This window comes from Momordica charantia (assembly GCF_013281855.1).
Source record: "Momordica charantia cultivar OHB3-1 chromosome 10 unlocalized genomic scaffold, Mcharantia_2.0 BLBB01000010.1, whole genome shotgun sequence".
Classification (NCBI taxonomy): domain Eukaryota; kingdom Viridiplantae; phylum Streptophyta; class Magnoliopsida; order Cucurbitales; family Cucurbitaceae; genus Momordica; species Momordica charantia.
Genome location: NW_028275158.1, coordinates 20094699 through 20115586, shown reverse-complemented (window position 1 = coordinate 20115586; position 20888 = coordinate 20094699). Strand labels below are relative to the sequence as shown.

Genomic DNA, 20888 nt, shown 5'->3' with positions numbered 1-20888 from the left:
CTGTGTGGGAAACGCTGTCGGAGGTTCTGTCTATGAATAAAATCATTTTCCTCATTTGAAAGTACGCAATCCAATCAATTCTCTCTCGAATTGACTTGAGCACTGGCTGACTTTAGTATCGGAGTTTCTATCCTGTCTTGCAGGTCCTCTGCACGGCTTCTAGAGCTAACTGTCCAGTTCATCCTTGCCGAACCGAAGCTTGGAGACTTTTTGATCAAACAAGTAACGTCTTGACTCTTGACCAATTGACGACAACTTCTAATTTATAAGAAGATAAGTAATTATGTATTGTGAAATTAAATTATATTCACATTGGTAAATGTATTTAAAGTATATTTCGAAGGGACGATTAAATTTTTTTTTTCATTTATAAAATAAGTTATCTCGAAGGATGTTTTTATTTGAATATTTGAGGGCAGAATTCTAGGAATGTGACGGGTTCATCATGAAGTTCTTATCTCGTGGGATTTTTTGACTTCTAAGAAGTTTTCACACGTGACTTTTTTTCTTCTCTTAGTTCCATTTTTTTAATCCATAATTATTTTTTTATAAGTCAAAACGAGTCTATGATCTCAGAGATAATTGACATATATTTCTAATTAAAAGGTTACTAAGTCTCTCCCTCATCCCATATATATTAAAAAAAAATCATTTTTTACATAAATATATGGATATAGATTTATTTATTTTTCATCGGATCATTAAATTTATTCCAACATAGCTAAAGTAATTATATTTTAAATAGATTGAATCTTCCCTCCAAGTCTATAATGTAAAATTCTAAAAGAAATAGATTAAGCAAAAAGAATGATATCTAAAGAATTTAATAGTGCAAAGATTACTAGTTTAAATGAATTTATGTGATGTTCAAACAAATTAAAAAACATATGGAAAAAATTATCAACAGAGTGATAATAAAAGAAAATAAAAATGTGTTAAAAATGAATAAACCACAACTTGATTCAAAAACTTAAACGGATAGATTAGGATAATAAATTTAATCATATATTATAAATTTTACTTGAAATTTTCTTATAAAAAAATGGGTCGAGAATAAGATATTGTACCTAGAAAATTTTCTCTAAACATTGTTATCTTTTCATTAATATTTAAATTCTCTCTACTTTGTATATTTCATCCTATATTCTAAATAAAAAGAAAATTAGGAAAGGGAAAAAGAAAATAGTAAATTGAATAATTGCCTAAACAAATAAAAACAGTTTTTTCCTTTAAATATCTATATTTTTAATTTTTCTGAAACCGACTGATCTTGAGAGACTGAACTGACCACTGGCCTTCTGCGTACATAAAAACACAAACACACACAAAATGAACGTACAATACAAGATTGTGGCAGAAAGGACAGTAAATTTTAAAAATTAATAATAATAAATTTAAATTTAAATTTTATTATAGGTTAAAAACCATAATTTTATGATATTTTTCCGTTGAATTTAGTTCATAAATTTTAGTTTGTAACGATTTAGTCTTTGTAGATCACAATTTAGTCATTTAATATTAGTATGTAATAATTTGGTATAGTTTAAAATTTGTAATAATTTAGTTCGTAACCATATGAAAAATATCATAAAAATTCAGCGTCAATTTTTATCATATAAAGATTCAGTTTTCGTAATCTACAAACACATTTAGTCTCTCATAGCGTTGTCGATCTACATATATGAAACTTAACAAAAAAAAAAATCACAATACGTACTAAATCATTACAAACTTTAAGTTATTAGGACTAAATTATTATATATTAAAATTTATGAACTAAATTGTTACAAATTTTAAAATACATCGACTAAGTTATTACATACTAAAGTTTGACTAAGTTATTACTTCAATGATAGTACATGAATAAAAAAATATTTTTTATCCTTTTTTTTATATATTTAAAAAAAGGTTTGAAACTTACAGGGTGAAGAGGTTATTGCTTGTACCATTAGCCTACAATTGTTGGCATATTAGACTATATTAGTCAGAGATATGTACCGTAACCACTTGAGCTAGGTTCGACTTGGCACCTAATTGTTTTTTTAAATGATTTTTTAATTTTATTTTTGTATAATGTCACAATTATAATTTGCGCACAAACTCTTGGTATTCATTTTCTTGGGAAAAAAATGCTCTCGGTATTCAAATTTTTGATATAGTCACCTTTGGATTATATTTGAATATTTTATTTTAGTCTTTTAAGTTTTCTATTTATTATTTTAATACTCTATCAACTTTTTTATTTTTTTTTATAAAAATCTTACAGGGCACAAAAATATATTTGTGCCTAAATTTTTAAGTCACAATAATTGAGTCTTATGCAAATGAGCAGAGGCAACATAGAATTTTTTCCTTCTTTTTTTCAATTCTTATAAAGTTTTCCCTTCATCTCGCATAGAACTTCAATAGTTTTGATCCTCACTTTGTTTTAATTATAAATAAAGATGTACTAAAAAAAATTATAAATAAAGAGTAATACTAGGTACTATTAAAAAGATAGCAACAATTTTTCTTTTGGAAAAAAAAATTATGTCTTCTCTCATTTTATGTATTTATCTTTCATAGTTATAAGAAACATAACGGTACTTGATAAGAGAGACCTACTGACTAGTACTAAATAAATTTTCATTTGAATGGCGTGATTCATATTCAAATAAAACAAATTAAGATAGTAGAAACATGAACTTGTGGTATTGCTCTCCATCTCGTAGACTCATGAGGTCGTAGGAACAAGATGCAATAGTTTTGTTTCTCACTTTTGTTTAATTATTATAAATAAGTAACTTTTTTTTAATACATGTAGATGGAAGATCAAACTCGCAATCTTTGATTAAACATATATAACCATTTTAATAGAGATTTATAGCATTATTCCAATAAAACAGATATCCATTTAGGTCTTGAGAACATGAGGTTGTGGCATAACTCCACTAAATTCTAAATCAAATAATCCAACAACTGCAAATAAAGGGACTAAACTATAAATAGAATAGTTTATTCATATGGAGCTCAGTCACAACAAACCACTTGTATCAACTTCACTCTATACTTTAAAAATATGACAATTTAATCTCTAACCTTAAAAACTTTATTGGAATTTGAGACGTATCAAATAGATATAAATGGTTAAACCAATCATCAATTATGAATGGGGCTGGTCTCATAACAATTTTATCTACTATTTTTATTTGAAATACATGCTTGTGTGACTTTGTTTTCTGTTTTTAAAAACAGTTCTGAAATTCTATGTAAATTTTAAAAACAAAAAAGGTACTTTCTAAAAATAGATTTTGGTTTTTCAATATCTTATTTTTTTCTTTCTTATATCATGCTCAACTTTTTTTTTTTCTTTTTTTAAATATATTTCTCTCTAATATAATTTTTCTCTCTAAAATTTTTTCCTCCCTATTTCTCTCTACAAAATTTTGACTTTCTTCCTCTCAAATCTTCATTATAGGAAATACTTACTATTATTTATCTGTCTTTCCAAAATTTGCATCTTTATATATTTCTATTTCTTTCTCCTTGTTCCAATATATCATTCTTATTTTTCACTCTCGAAAAAATTAATTTTTTTTCCAAATGTTTCTCTCTATCTACGTTTTTCTCCATTGTTCAATTTTCTTTCGTTCATAACTTTTCGGCTCTGATACCATATTAATATTCATAGGGTTCCATCCTAAAACGAATTGGCAATTAGAGAAGTATCTCATGTCTATTATAAACCATTGTAAGATCCCTTTTCTTTTCAATGTGAGATCCTTAAGATACCCTTCAAGATTGTGGCTCTCGATCTTTTAGCTCATTGATCTTGGTTGGATCTCTTATGAATATTAATATGGTATCAGAGCCCAAAAGTTCAAACAAGCATCGATCCAAAAATGGGATCCGGTCCAAGATTGGTGAACCCAAAAGAGGCACCATCTTGAGGAGCATATTAAGGATCCCACCTTGATAAAAGAAAGAATTTTACATAGGTTTATAATAGACATGAACTACTCCAATTTATTTTGAGATGAAATCTACGAATATTAACGGTAGATAAATAAAAACATTGGTGAAGACATCATTGTAAAATTGAAGATTCTTTTACGATTGATTGATGTTATTGGTGGGAACAAAGAGACAGAAGTTTAGAAGAAGAGAAAAGGGAAAGAAGCTCATCAGTCATCACATGTTCACATAGAGAAACGAGCTCAATAATTTTTGAATGAGAATTCTCTGGCAATTGCCAGCCCCACCTCACCTCTCTGCCCAACAACTGTACTTTCATTTACCATTCCCCTCTTCTCAGCCAACAGAATTGCAAGGTTTTGAAAGAAATGAAAAAAAAAGTTAAATCAAGTGTATCCAAGACGAGAAAACAAAATGAGAGAGAAATATAGGTGTCATGAAATAAAGACTCGATGGATTGAGGATAAATTGAAACTTAGGCCCCCTATAATTTACATAAAAGGAATCGAAATGGGAAGAAATTAGAATGAAAATCAATAGAAAATGAAATCAATCGGAATGAAAATGTTAATTAATATTTTGGTGTTGTTTACTAGAAATTTTATAAAATTAGAAAACAGAGATCATTTGATGTTATTTATTAAAACCGTCTGTAATCAGAATATGAATCAGATATATAAAAATTATTAGTATACCTTTTTCTTATTTCTAACTAATTACACTTGCATTATTGTGTTAATTTTTTTAACTAAAATAATAATATTTAATTTACTATATTATGATTTATTTACAGTAAATACTTTTATTATAACATTTTAAAATAAATTTGCATCAACTAAAATAATTTTATTAGAAAAGTCGTCATTTAATATAAAATATTATTAAAGTTCATTGTTATAATATTTAATAATAATGAAATTATATTTAAAAAAATGCATTGACATCAATTAATAACAACAAAGTAAAACTAATTAATTAAAAAATTAAAGAGAAATTTGTAATATTTTAAAATAAAATTGTATCAACTAATAAAAGATGTATAGCTTTTTATTAGAAGAAAAATTATTAATAAAAGTACAAAATAATTAATTAAAAAGTAATAGTCTTATTAACAGATAAGATAAAAACGATAAAAGTTGTAAAGTAATAATTAGTATTATGTGAGGACCACAAAATAAAGAATGAGAATGGGATTGTTGGAATAGCGAAGCAAAAACAGATTACCTATGTTGTAAGAGGAAAAAGATTTTCAACACTAGTACTTTGAACACCTATAAGGAGTGAGATATTTTTGTCTATTGTAATTCAGAATCCAAATAAAAGAGATTTGAGTGGTTGTGGGCAGCGTGTGTAAAGGAGTCTGTATCCCATGAGTTTAGTGAGGGTGTTATCAATTGTGTAATCTTAGGTAGCTATTGTTAGGGTACTTAGAAGTAAGATGATATCTTGTTTTTTTCCATTGGTATTAGAGCGTTTGGTTTAGACGGCCATGGGATCAATAGAGAAGTTATGTTTTGAAGGAATCATGAAGTTCGATGGGGCAAATTTTGGATATCGGAAGATATAGATTAAGGATTTTTTGATTTGCAAGAAGTTGCGTTCCATGGCTTGAACCCAAGACTTAAAGGATATTCCTTGAGGTCCCAAGCCACCCAAACTATCTCTTGAGGACAGCAAAAGGAATTGGAATACCGAATGTTTTCACTGCCACAAAAAGTGCCACATCAAGAAAGACTGTAGAGTATTAAAAGAGGATCTAGAAAGGTATATAGCAGAGGTAAATGCAGTTGTAGACGATGCCCTCGTCTATGTTGAGAGCAACACAAAAATAGGAAACCAGTCATCGAAGTGGGTAGTAGACAATGCAGCTTTAGTACACATATCTTCAAATAGAAGATTATTCACATCATTCAGAAAAGGGCGACCACGTGAGGATGGGGAATGGAAAACTTTCCAAGACTAAAATGATTGAAAATATATGGTTGAAAACGAATAGTGGGGCTGAGTTAGTACTGTGAGATGTTAGTTATGTACCCAGTATCAGAATTAACCTTACCTTATCTCTATAGGTAAGTTGGACGATAATAGAGTGAGTTTGGTGGAAACCAATGGAAGCTCACCAAAGGATCCAAGTTGGTGCAGTTGGCCATAGAAGATCTACAATTTACATGTTGCGATTGAGTGTTGCCAGAAGATCTCATTGAGTGGGAGCACGTGATTGTGTCTCTTGCGTATGAGAAACAAGACCATGTAGATTGCTCGGCTTCAGGGCAAAGATAGATGGGAGCAGTGATTTTTGATATTTTATTTTACATGTTTTTAAACTTGTAGGAGTAGCCTTGAAGATATTCAAGAAGATCAGAAGTTGTTGTAGAAGAAGCCTTGGAGTTTTCAAAGGTTACTAGAGACTACTGTTGCAATGGGAGGCAAGATCGATGTTTTGTCTCCAAGTGAGAGATTGTGTTACGAGGAAAAAGATTTTTAACACTACTACGAATTCCTACAAGGAAGAAGATATTTTTGTCTTATAAGGATTACAATATTGTTATCGATTAGGATATTTGGTCTCCTATAAATAGATCCATTTTGTTAAGGTTTTATCTATACATAATCCAAATAAAAGAGACTTGAGTGGTTGTGTACAATGTGTAAAAAAAAGTCTGTATCCCATGAGATTTAGTGAGAGTGTTGTCAATTGTGTAATCCTAGTTAGGTAGCCATTGTTAGGGTATTGAAAAGCAAAATAATCATTATATAGTGATATATTGCGTGAGATCTCCATTGTAATATTCCCAACTATAGTAGAATCTACTTTTAGTACGTGGAAGAGAAAAATCAAATAGTTCCTGTTTGAAGAACTTACAAGAGGATTGATTGAGCTATATTTTTTTTCCATCAATATATTATTTGATAAGGTGCAGATTTTAGTTCTTTCTATAATTAAAGTGCAACCCAACTAGAATAAGATTGACTTGAGTTGAAAGTTTATCTCAATTATTCGTGAACATCACATAGTTAGAGGTTGATTTAGAGGATGTGATTAGTTGATAATGTTGGTATATGCAGTCCCTTTCATCCACATTCCTCTTATTAATTACTAAATGAGCAAGAGTGATTATATTAGTGGGGCACCTCTATCCCAAGACTATCAAGTCAAAAAGTTTCAATTCAAGGGGTAGTAAGATATATTACATCTAGCAAAAAGGACTAGATATATAGTACAAAGTTTTGTTTTAGGCAATAATACAATGTCATATAATGTGACATGACATATTAAAATTGCAACCCAAATAAAGAAAGGGTAAATGGGTAAATTGTGCCTTTACAAAAAAAAAAAGTAAATTGTGATTTTAGTTTTTATGATTTATATTTTATTTCAATTTAGTTCTTACCTGAGTTACTTAAAATGTCTATGTCATTACCAAAAATTAATAGTTTTCTTGAGGTGACTTAATTTTCTTATGTGGACTATTTAACCCCCCCATCTTTGCCATATCCATATAAAAATGTATATCAGGTAAGAAAACAATAAAAACTATTTGGATGTGACAACACGGTAAAAATAGGGGATACAATTATGATATTCAAACGGTGACTTTTAACCAGAAAAATAAAGTACAAGAAACATATTTTTTCATGTATGTAAGGCGCATGCATCAAAAGGAGGCTTAGGTAAAAGTATTCCAATTAAGGTTTAAACCTAAAAATGTTAACTCTAGAAATTTAAGTTGAAGGGTAGAAACATGTGTCCAGACTTAAAAACTCGATGTTTTTGAAGTATAAGTTTAAGAAACCAAAGTTTAGAAAAATTGCACAAAAGAGACCAGTAAATTTAGAGAAATAGATATGAGATACCATCGAAAGCAACGACAAAACACACACACATATGAATTCGACATGTTAAACCAAACCGACCCAGATCCAAATTCACACAAAACACCCATAGAGATGAGGCAAAAAGTACACACTCAATCCAAAAGATACCTCTAATATAATACCACTTACACAATTATTGCCAAAACCTCATGAATCAATTACATTTCTTACACTAATCTCAACAAATATATAGAGGATCCCACCATGGATTTGCACCTAACACGTGCTTGGTTGTGTGTAAATAAACAGTTCAATTAGGGTTCAATCTCATTAGCTTTGTAATTTGCGATACACATGAGAAAGAGAATGCGAACAAGTGGAGTGGAGGGAAGCCATGCATGGAAAGCTGTGTGAATCCTGTACAGTTTCTGAAATCAAAAATGGTTCACGGATTGTACTGACCCTCACTCACGGACATGTCTTTGGTATTCGAAACTGACCAGCAAAATTCCAAAAGCTTTCACATTTTACTTTCATCTCCCACATGAAAAGAAACTAAAATAATAAAGCCCATAGATTCTGCTGTGTGAACTGGATGTGGACCCCAATAGATATCTCAATTTTGTGTCGTTTCAGATTAAATTTCCGTTGACATTTTCACGTGTTCATAAGTTCGATATCGATATTATTAAAGATCCTACATTAGAAAAAAAAAAAAACTTACATTGACTACTCATTTTATTGTGAATTAGTTTTGACATGAACACCATGAATATCGATATAGTATCATAGTCCAAAATGCTCAAGCCACCGTCCGATCCTAAAATATAGGATTTGACCAAGATCGATGAACCAAAAAGAGCCACGAGAATGTTAAGAATCTCAAATAAGGAGCTACTTCTATCCTTACCTGATAGATATTATTTCTATAATATCACAAAGAAATTAATAAAATATAAAAAATATCGACCAAATATCACTAATATAAACGTAATATTGAATTTAATAATTTTTTACTTATTTAAAGGGTTAAATATTTATTTGTTATTAAATTTATATTTTTATAATTTTTTAAAAAATATCTGTCGACAATGCCATCGGTATTTTTATTAAATTGAAACTATAATATTTTCAATCGGTGTTGAAATTTAAAATGTCGGTGCTTGAAATCGAAGTTTCATTCAATTGGATGAAAATATCAGAAAGATATACAAGTATTTCTAAAGAAATTATATAGAACAAAAATTTGATAAATAAATGTTTTACGCTTGTTAGTTGATATTTTATTGATGTTTTTTATATTTAATTGATATTTTTATAATATATTGGAAACATCAATTAAACTTTTATATTAATGTTGAATCCATGACATACAGGGATGTAAACAAAAATTTAAGGGTCATTTGGTAATGTTAACGAAATATTTTAGTACAATCCTTTCCTGTTTCGTGCTTCTTATTTTGAGAAAATGTTACCAAAATTATTATATACAAATTTTGCAGCAAGAACAAACAAAATCTTATTGTTTATTTCATTTCAAATTCTTTCAAAATATAAATAAAACTATGACCTTATAATAAAAAAATAATTAACAAGTACAATAATTTTAATTATTTTATTTTCTTAACAAATTAATTTTCATGTCCAACTTAAACTTTTTTAATCCAAAATATGCAAAAACAAATAATAACAAACCAAGCATTATTTTTCCAGAAACAAGAAACAAAACTTCGTTGTCAAACATTGTCGTTTTTTGTTTCTTTTTTTTACTTAAATAATGAAAAAATAAGATACCAAATAAAGTAAAAAGTTTAAATGAAAATGAAAATTTTAAATTAAATATTAAATTTTTAAATTATTATTACTTTTTAATATTTAGTATACGTTTTATAAGTAAACAATAATAGAAAAATAATATTTTTATTTATATTTTGAATAAAATTGAAAATGAAAACAAAAATAACAAACTTTATTTCGTGGTTTCTAAAATTTGTATACACGTCTGTTAAAAAATGAGAATTAAAAACATAAACAATTATCAAATACGTATATAAATTTCTAATAAAGTAAAAAATAAGAAACAATAAACAGTAACATTACCAAACGGACTCGAGAACTACATTTGATACACACTCGTCTCCTCAGAAACCATCCACGGGTTGCTTGTTGTCAGGCTCTTGGCTATATAATCCCACCAAATTCCCACCTCTAAAGTGTAATTCCTCTCAACTTTTTTTCCCCTCGGTGAACTTGAAGAACCCTAATCATGGGTTCCAAAACTTCAGCCATTTTCTTACTCACCTTGATCTTCATGGCCTTATCTTTGCCCCCAATCTACGCATGTACTCCCTGTAATCAGCCCCACCCACCCTATGATCACCACCCCAAAAATCCCCATCCAATTCCACACCCACCCCACCATGGCGGGGGCGGCGGTGGTGGTGGGAGTGGTCGAGGCGGTGGTGGCGGTGGTGGAGGTAACAGAGGCGGAGGAGGAGGCGGTGGTGGTGGCGGCGGAGGTCATCATCACCCACCAATAGTAATCCCTCCACCAGTCATTTCCCCACCAGTTATTTCCCCACCAGTGATCACTCCTTCACCACCTTCCACTACATACCCTCCTTACACTGTCCCTCCCCCAAGTGGCGGCGGGGGTGGAGGGGGCGGGGGTGGCAGCGGCGGTGGATCAAGTGGCGGTTCGGGGCAGTACCCTCCGCCGTCGCCAACTCAGCCCACGTGCCCTATAGATGCATTGAAATTAGGGTTATGTGTGGACGTGCTTGGAGGATTGGTGCATATTGGGTTGGGAAATCCAGTTGAAAATGCATGTTGCCCAGTTCTTGGAGGGCTGTTGGAGCTAGAAGCAGCCATTTGTTTGTGCACCACTTTGAGGATTAAGCTGCTGAATTTGAACATATTTATTCCTTTGGCGCTGCAAGCCCTAATCACTTGTGGCAAGAATCCTCCTCCTGGCTTTGTTTGCCCTCCTCTTTAAACTCTACAATGATTTTGCTTGATTTTAGGGTTCAAAACTGTTCTAGGGTTTCTTCATGGTTTTAACAACTGGGGTACTTTCTCTTTTTCATCTTTGTTTGTTGATTTTATCTCTTTTGATGATTATGTAACTTTTTTTTTTAGTATTCAGATTTGGGTTTTTGGACTTATTGTAGTGCCATGGATGCATGGTTTGATCTTCTTGGCTTAGAAAGAGAGAGAGAGAAAAAGGAACTCACTTTAATCTCCTTCCACTATTATAATATAATCTCTCATTTACTAATGAGATAATTAAGATCTTTTTCTGATTATGACCTCTCTCTCTCTCTCTCTCAAAGTTATATGCATGCAGAAGTCTATAACTTTTTTCTACATATTTGTTGTCTTTTATTTTTATTCAGAGATCAAAGGTTGGGAAAGCATCAATGTGATACTTGAGTTTTTGTTTTGATTTAGGGGAAAAAACACTAAAAAGTTGATGTGACATTGAGAGAAAGCTGATTTGTTAAATATGATTAGCTCTTTTTTTTTTCACCAAATTTGTCTAATCAAGTTTTTTGAGACCTTCCAAATATTGTATAAACTTAGATACTCCTGTAATGTTTTTAAGGGGGAGCAAAAAATGGAAATTGTTTGTTAAAAAAGTTTTTTTTTTTTTTGAGTTTCGATGATATGATTTATGCTGATATGACTATAATGTAATTAACTACCCGATTGAAAAACAGGAACAAGAAATAAGAAATGAAATGTTACTAAAATTCTACTATCTAGAAGAGGTACTATTTCATTAAAAGTACGTGAAAGAGAGACAAAACAAAAAAAAAAAGTCTAGATGGTTTCTTTTTTCAAAAGAAAAAAAGTTCTAGATGAAAGCACTCAAATTGAGAAAAAATGGTAGATATCCTAATTACAAAAGAAACTTAATTTTGAGGACTAAATAATTTATGGTAATATAGTTTTAGCGTTTCAATATTGCTTAATATATTTCAACTAAAATATATCATTTTATATACAAATGTACTTAATTAAAAAAAGATTGGGTCATTATTTTAGTTTTGCGATTAAAAATTTATTATGATTTAGTTTAACTTTTAGTTCATATGCAAGGATTAAATTATTGCATATATATTTTTTTTTAGTATAATATGTTGGGGAAGGGATTCGAACTCACAACCTTTTGGTTGAAGGTATATGTTAATTACCGCATTAAAGATATGTTTGAGAGTACTTTTGGTAAAAATGAATCATTTTTGCGATTAAATCATTGTTAAATATTAGACTTAAAAATGACTTAAATTTAAAATAGTAATATTTAAATGATATATAAGTGATTTTAGAAAATGACAAAAGTTATTTGGGATAAAGAAACTTATTGTGTTTAGAATGATATCAACAACATACCAGGGATGTTATATAAAAGCACTCTAATTGAAAGAAATTCGATACAATGTCATATTTTGTTTGATTTGGATGACCAAGAAGAGGTGCTAATTCTAATGTCATCCCAAAGTTGGCAACCTGGTTTGTAGCAATCATTGAAAATTCTGTTATTACACTCTCGTTCCAAATGCTCCAAATGATTGAACGGAATAAAATTGAACACGTTCATTTTAGAACATTTCTACTACTATCTTGATTTTGGCTATGCAATAATCACTTTCAACTCATTATTTTAATGAAACATACCATTTTCAACCTTAAAATTTTCAAATTATGATTCATGTAAAATGCTTTGGTTGAAGGGTTAAGTTAGACATCTTGGTTAAAATTATCAGCAGAAAAATGAAGGACAAAAACTAAAGCTAAAACAAATGTTCCAACAAAGTTTAGAGATTAAAAACATTTAAAAATACTTTTTGGACCAGAACTAATCAAAAGTTTTGTAAATGAATAAAAATTTATGACTAAAACAAGATTTAAGTAAAAATTCATGATGTGCCAACTATAAAAAATGAAAGGAAAGAAGTTAAAAAAAAATAAAATAAAATAAAAAAAGCATGGGGCAAATTGTTTAATGGCATTCCCTAGGCAGTACTACAAACTCCAAATTTGGCAGTAGAATTCAAAGTCGGGACTTGAGCAAAGAAAGGTACTTGCCAGCTTGTCCCTCTTGTCTTCTTTTAGATTAATATATTTATATAAAGTTGGGAATGTAAGTGTTTGTTTAGTTAAGAATCTGAAAAAAAAAAGGATTTAATAAAAAATAATATTGCATTGTATTCCATATTTTCAATATTTTCAAATATACGTTTGGTATCGAAATATCCAATATCAGGCGACAGCAAAGTCATCCTCAATCTAGGTTTTCTCTGAACTTTTGGGAGCAACATTGGCCAAAGAAGTGCAAATTTTTTATATGGTGCACTCTTCACCCTTCACCAGGCATTACTCGAGAAAAGCTTAAGGCACGCCTCCTTTAATTTATGTATAAGCTTCAGCAGTGCTCCCTCGGTAATGCAGCCTCTAAATCTTTGGATCACCTTTTCCTTCAATGTCCTTTCATAGTCTCTTTCTGGTCTCGGATTTTTAGTCTTTTCACATGTTTGTGGCGCTCGCTCTTCATATTCTGCAGATCCCTCTTACATCGTAGAGATATATTTTGTGTTGCAACGTAATTGGCTCCCTTCTTTGGTTAATATGGCTAGAGTGGAACGAAAGAATGTTCTCAGACAATTCTTCAAAGTCTTCTATCAACTTTTGGGAGGACATTAAGGTTTCTGCTTCACAATGGTCTAAAAAATCTTCCCTTTTATTGTAATTATGATGTACCCACCATTTCTTTTAATCCGAACACTTCCCTCTAAGCCTCCCACTTTTTTTGTGTGGGTATGTTCTCACATACCCTAATGAAGTGGTTTTGTGTTTGGAAAAAGGAGTTTTTTCCATCAACAACCCCACTAAATTGCAGTTAAAAGACAATATTGTACTTCAACATATGACAATGAAATCATGATCTATTTCTTTACACACCAAGAAATGAAAGAATCTTCAAAGAGCCAGAAATGGATGCTAGAACTAGAAGGGTGAGCATTTGAAAAAGCTCACAATTAAAAGGAATATATAGTTATCAAATAATTAACTTCCCAAGAAAAACACCTATTTAAAAAGGAACCTGAGTTGGAGCCCAAAAAAAAAATATATCAGTATCCTCCAATAATTGCACAGCATAATATCACTAAGAGAACAATGCCATTAAATTAACATTAAGTTCCAAATAAGTTTATTTGATGAATCAACCTCTAACCTTTGCCAAGTAGCTATGGGATGCTATAAGCGGATGCTAGAAAGCCTTATGATCATTTGAAAAAGCTAACAATTAAAAAGAAGAGAGTTATCAAAGGTTTATTTCTATATTTTCTTGTTTTTCGTTTTTTCTTTCTTTAATTTGGTAACAATTTATCGTTTAGATTTTTTTAAAAAGTAAAAGTTTCATATGAAAATTAAATGTTCACATTAAATAAAGTCAAAGAAACGGTAAGAATAATACTTATATATGTATTTTGGGGAATAAAATTAAAATAGTAAAAAGAAGTAAGAAATTTGATTTTGTCATTTCTCAAATTTCTATACATAAAAGTTATTTTTTTGAATAAAGCTTTTGATGGAGAAACAGGAAAAGATAACAAAAGTGTATATTTCAAAAAAGAAAACGAGAAACAGAAAACAAAAAATAGAAACATTAACAAATATCTCATGAATATTTTATTTTAATCATGAATATTATTGTATTTTCTTAAGCACAAGGATTAAAAATTGAATATATATGTTAAAGCTTCAAAATAACTAAAATAAACATAAAAGGATCTAGTTATAAAAAACACGAGTGACATCATTAAATACATTATAAACAAATCAATGAAAAAGAATATATATGAACGAAATTTTGGATAATTAGCATTTTTTTTACTTCAATGGGTTTCTATTTGGACTTTTGACGGTTTTTAAAATAACTCGTATTTGTGACCCTCAACATGTTTTTTTACCCATTTTCACTTTTGACATTTGTGTAAAGATTAAAATATCCTTGTTAAAAAATATCATCTCCCACAAAATCTAAGACTCCCACTTTTATCCCTCTTCAATCTCAGTTCTTGGACTCCATCTCTCCCTTCCTTCAATTTAGAACCACTCCCTTGCTACCTCACTATTTTCTCCCCTTTCAATGGTAATCTCGGACCCTAACAATCTTAGACCCTCTCTATTCTCTTCCCCTTGAATCGTAATCTATCTCGAAGCCTTACAATCTCGGATTGTAACCTTCAATCTTTGAATCCCGATAAGGTTAGTGTAATTGATTCGATGTTTCATTTTTAATTTGTTAGTAAGAGTTTTGATTTTAGCGCTATCTAAAGCAGCAATTTGATTATATTAAGTCTGTTTTGGTGATTTACAGAGTTTAATCGTTATTCTAAAAGTTAGGGCAATCTCAGTATTTAATCCTTGATTTAATCTAGGTTGGTTTCGATAATGGAATTGCAGGCAAAGATGATCCAAAATTATTTGTTTAGGTTCGGGATCAATTGTACCGAGATGATTAGGGCCTCTTATTCTGCATTTCATCTCAGGAAAACATTACAAATCTTTATCCACGATTGTCATGTATTGGTTCAAGACAAGATTGGTGATCTAGGTCCAAAATTGACAATCTTGTCCCAGACAAAGAGAATGGCAATCTTGGACCACGATTGCTAAGATTGGTCTCCGGTCAAAGATTGACAATCTAGGTCCAAGATTGTTAGTCTCGTCCCGGTCCAAAATTGCTTAATATTGGTTCGGGACAATATTGTCAATCTTGGACTCAAATTGCCAATTTTGTCCTCGACCAATCTTGAACCAAGATGTCACGGGATTGAATGTTTCACAATCCCATAACAAGATTCATATTATTCCCGGATTGGGTATGCATTCCAATTTGGGATTGATTTTTTATCGTTCAGATTTGGTCAGATTTTTTCAAATGCTCCTATAAAGTATAGTTCAATAAATTGTTAAGTAGGATTTCTTCATGGCCAATTCAGATGTGGCGGAAGAAAGGGTCGAATACATTCGGGTATGAAAAATAATAGCAATGATTTAAAGAAGATCAAATATTTAAAGATAAAAACGCTGTAGGACGTATGGCTTGTGAAAATGTGAGTCACTATTGTACAAAAACTTGGACAATGTTAAAAACCTGAAGAAAAGGTAAAGACCAATTTGAGAGAAAGTGATGAAAAGAGTGAGTTGTTTTCTGGAATTGCCACAAAGAAGAAAAATGAGGGTATTCAGAATTTGAAAAATTAATAGTATTTTCACAAGTATCAAAAGTGAAAAGAGGTAAAAAAAAGGTCACAAATATAAGTTTTTTGCAAAATGGGTTAAAAGTCCAATGAAAACCATTTGGGGTAAAAAAATGTCAATTTTCTTGCAATTTTCTTTATGAGTAATAAGCAAGGTTTAAATATTGGTACTGGTGAAAATATCGAGATCTCGATATTTATATAAAAACTATAAAAATAACGAAATTATAAAAATTATTTAAATAAAAAATCATCCGTCTCAACATTTTTAAATAAGTTTAAAATTCTTATTATAAATATTATGGATTCATATTAAAGATATTTTGTATATATATAATGTTTTTATATTTATCAATTATCTCTAATACTATAGAAATGGAGTCGATTCACCTTTTTACGTCGATAATATTAAATATCGACATACCTACCCAAATTTAATACCAAAGAATAAATCTAAGTTCTCTATTAATCTAAAAAAAAGGAAGCTATATACATTCAAATTTTTCTAATTATTTTTCTCTTTCTTACATCTTCACAGAATCCTTCATCCCTTTGCTAGGATCTCTTTAACCCTCTCTTTCAACTTTCAGCTTTTTCCTCTCAGCTTCTTGGCCATGAATATTCCAAAAAGCATCCGAGTTTGTGGCTCTATTTTCAGATAACCTCTTCCACCCTTTTCTTGGAAGGATGAAAAATCTTATTTTTAAAGGTCGGTTATTTTAGATCTGAAAAATCTTTCAAAATTACATGTCCAATTATCAATGAACTATGTCAATTTTTAACGAAAAATCTTTCAGAATAATCTGTCGTTCTTTTTTTCTTTTTTTGCCATTTTTTGAACAGATAAATATTGATGGACATGAAAAGATCGGTAAAATGTCGCCATCGATGAATATTTTTTGAAAATTTAAAAAAATAATAAAATTCATAATAAATATTTAAAATAACAAATAAGTTTTTCACTCTACTTTTTAAATAAGTTAAAATTCATTAATATTAATATTAATATTACGTCTGTGATATATTGTTTTCTATATATATTTTTTCAATTGTTTTGTGATTTTATGGAAATTCAATTTATCTTTCATATGGGGATATTTTTTTCATGTAGATAAAAATTTAATACCCTTACAACTTTGCTTATAAATTTATGTGTCTTTTTTTTTTTTTTATTGTCTTGCACCATTGCCAACAACTATGATATTAATTATCAATTGTCAAATTTGAATATATAGCTCATTTACACATTTGTAACCTCTTTTTTTGTAGGTTCATATATCTCCACTCCGAGTCTGAATCTTAATGTTCTATAGAAAAATATTAGTAAACTATATATTTAACATATATTTATGTGAGTTTACTTATTTTTATAAGTTATATTTATAAATTTTACCACTATTAAGACAATATATCAACTAATAATATGAAAGAGAACAATATATTATAAATGTTCCATGAACTCAATAATTTCGTGTTTTGAACAAAAACGAGTATAACTCAGTGATAATTGACATATATCTCCAACTAAGAGATCGTGGGTTCGATTTCTCACTTCTAGATGTTGTATTCAAAAAATAATAATAATAATAATAACAACAACAACAATAATAATAATAATAATAATTTCGTGTTTTGATATAAATGTTATATTATCTTTAGATTAAAAAATTTAGTTGGTAGCTACATTATCATAGATTATATTTAATTACTTAGGCCGTTTGAGAACCATTTCCTTTTTAATTTTTGGTTTTTGATTTTTAGTTTTTTAAAAATAAGGTTGTTTGATAACCAATTCAATTTTGTGTTTTTTGTTTTTCAAAAACCAATTTGTCAAATTAGATTTTTTTTCAAAATCTAATTTTTTTCCTAATACTCAACTTTTTTTTTCTTTTTATTTCTCATATTTATCTCTAAAAAATTTCTTTCTCACCCTAAATTTTTTTATTTCTAAATTTCTCCCTACAAAATTAATTTTTCTCTCTCTAAAATTTTCGTACTTTGAATATTTATTATTATTTGTCTCTCTCCAAAATTTTCATATCTATGTATTTTATGTTTTATTCTGTTAAATAAATTTCTCTGTACAAAATTTATTTTTCTCTCTCTAAAATTTTCGTACTTTGAATATTTATTATTATTTATTTCTGTCTCCCAATGTTTCATCTCTATATATTTTTATTTTTTATTCTGTTAAATAAATTTCTCTCTACAAAATTTATTTTTCTCTCTCTAAAATTTTCATAGTTTGAATATTTATTATTATTTGTATCTCTCCAAATTTTTCATCTCTATGTACTTTTATTTTTTATTGTTTTTGTAACATATCAGTTTCATTTTCTCTCTATACAAATTTAATATTTTTTCGAACTTTGTTGTCTCTAAAATTTTGTCTTTTATAACTTTTCTTTCTCTTCCTCATCTATTTTTTCATCTTCTTTTTCTCATTCAATTTTCTTTCACTTTAATTTTTATTTATCTATGTATTTATTTATTTTCTCTAAAAATTATATTTTGAATCTTAATTTTTTCTCTAAATTTTTTTCGACTATAATTTTTCTTTTTCACATAGTCAGGCCCCAAAAATAGAAAATTCATGTCCCAACCCCGTCCCAGTTCCATTTTTTAAATAAGTAATATATATTTATTATGTTTTTTTATTTTTTAAATTCTAAAAATAATTATAAATAATTATAAAACCAATAATTTTTCTCGATGACATCTTTCAGACTGAAGAACGAGGTAGAGATGGGGATTAAAATTTTTTCACAGGCACGAGAATGGAAGATAGCATCCTCACTCACATCCACATCATTGTCATCTCTACTTTACATACAATTTTCTCTCTTATTTTCAATTTTTTAACTTCTTAAAAACAGAAAACTAAAAAAAGGTTACCAAACGTGTTTGGTTTTCTATTTTTTCAAAAACAAAAAACAAAAAATGGTTATCAAACATATATGGTTTTTGTTTTTTAAAAACACAGAACCAAAAACCAAAAACTAAAAACAAGAAAAACCAAAAAGAAAAAATAGAAATGGTTTTGATAGGGCCTTAGTAATTAAGTCCTCTTAATACATGAAATGATGTTTTAGTCATGAGATGTATAATATATTATAACTACCTAAAATGTTATATTTCCATAAAAGTGATGCAATCTAGTTTATTAGAATTAAGACTAATTTTGGTTGATGAAGTATACTTCATTCCAAAATTTTGCCTCCAAATATTTTAGAAGTTTCCATTTTACTTTCAAGCCCTTCACAAATTTTTTGTTAACTATATTCCTACACAATAACACAACACTTAAAATTAAATAATGGAATAATAATTTCGAATTAGAAAAAGTATTATGTTATATGAATGGAGGCTTTTATAATATTGTGCAACTTATATTTTTCTTCAACTCAATTATACTTGGAAGGTTGAGGTATCTATTTATGAACTAAATTTATGTGACTCATCGGCTTAAATTTTTGGGTTGAGAGGTGGTTTAATCATTTTTAATATGGTATCGTAGCGGGAAGGACACTTATTCAAACCACCTACATTGTTATTTCCTCCAAGGTACTCATTTAATATAGTGTTAAGAATCTAAATGAGGAAGAGATTTTTTTTAGTACAATAAATATGGAATGTGAGAGTTTAAACCTTCAATTTCGTGGAAATAAGTAGATGTACAACAAAACCATACTCGTATGAGTGAATTGTCAAAATGTTGATCAGATGGATGAGTTTTTTTTTTTTTTGACCTAACAAGATTTATAAGGTATATGATCAAGCTACATCTGTCCAATTGATTTTGAGATGAAATCTCATGAATCTTGATATTGTATCAGATTCCAACAAGCTCAAACGAGCATCGCCTCAAAAAATGTGGAGATGGAAACCCTATTTATCTTGATAACCATTTAATTAAAAAAAATATTTTCTTCAAAGAGAGACTCATAAAAGTAGCAATTTTCCGAGCTCAAATACAATGGTAAGTGATACCACAAGATCCCATATTATTACCACTACATCATCTATAAGATTCTTTTCTTTAAGTAGGGTATTAAATTTCTATTGAAGTATCAAAATATTCATCAATATTTCCCTATGTAATAGGTTGGACATCAACACAACGGGTGAATCAACATCCATAGTATTTAAAAAAATCAATAAAACATCTTAGTATAAATAAATTTTAATTTATTTAAAAATAGTAAAATATTTATTTGCTCATTTAAATATTTGTTATAAATTTTTTATTTTTACAATATTTCGATCAAATTGATACCCGAACATTTCAATCGACATCAACTCTACAACTTTATTTTAAAGTAATCTATGTGTTAGTGTTTTCTCTTTTGACTTTAGGGTTTGTCAATATTTTTTGGTCCATTCTCTCTCACATTGTAACATCACATGACCCCTAAAATGATTTTAACCCGTTTTTTCTTCTTTTGAGGGATAAGACAAGAGGATGCGAATTTCAACCAACTCTCTTGCTTTTCCTCCATGTGAACAAGCAATAATATTTTTCTCTGCATCACCAAACTAAGATTCACGGGATGAACAGATCTAAATAATTGTCCATTCTCATACCAATTCCCATGGTCCCATATTGATTGAACCAAAAATAAAACATATACCATGCTTTAATTTTATATATTTATTATTATTATTATTATTATTATTATTATTTTGCCTTAACAATACTAGGAAATAATGACATCATATAGTATGATATTTCCATTCATATATATATATATATATATATATAAATATATATATATATAATATAGTTTTGTTTTGAATGATTCCCTCCACCAACTTTGCTCGGACAGATCTATCTTTGCCTGCTCG

General features: G+C 29.1%; 1 protein-coding gene across 1 annotated transcript; it reads left to right on the top strand.

Moving 5' to 3' along the window:
• The first annotated feature begins 9977 nt into the window (after positions 1-9977).
• On the top strand, positions 9978-11075 carry LOC148208759 (Bifunctional inhibitor/lipid-transfer protein/seed storage 2S albumin superfamily protein). The gene has a single exon (XM_088118533.1). It carries the CDS (start codon positions 10037-10039, stop codon positions 10763-10765), a length of 729 nt encoding a protein of 242 aa, XP_087974659.1. The 5' UTR covers positions 9978-10036; the 3' UTR covers positions 10766-11075.
• The last annotated feature ends 9813 nt before the right edge of the window (positions 11076-20888 follow it).

What these genes read in the sequence shown, in the direction of transcription:
- LOC148208759 (XM_088118533.1), top strand. Translation starts at nt 10,037, where the DNA reads ATGGGTTCCAAAACTTCAGCCATTTTCTTACTCACCTTGATCTTCATG.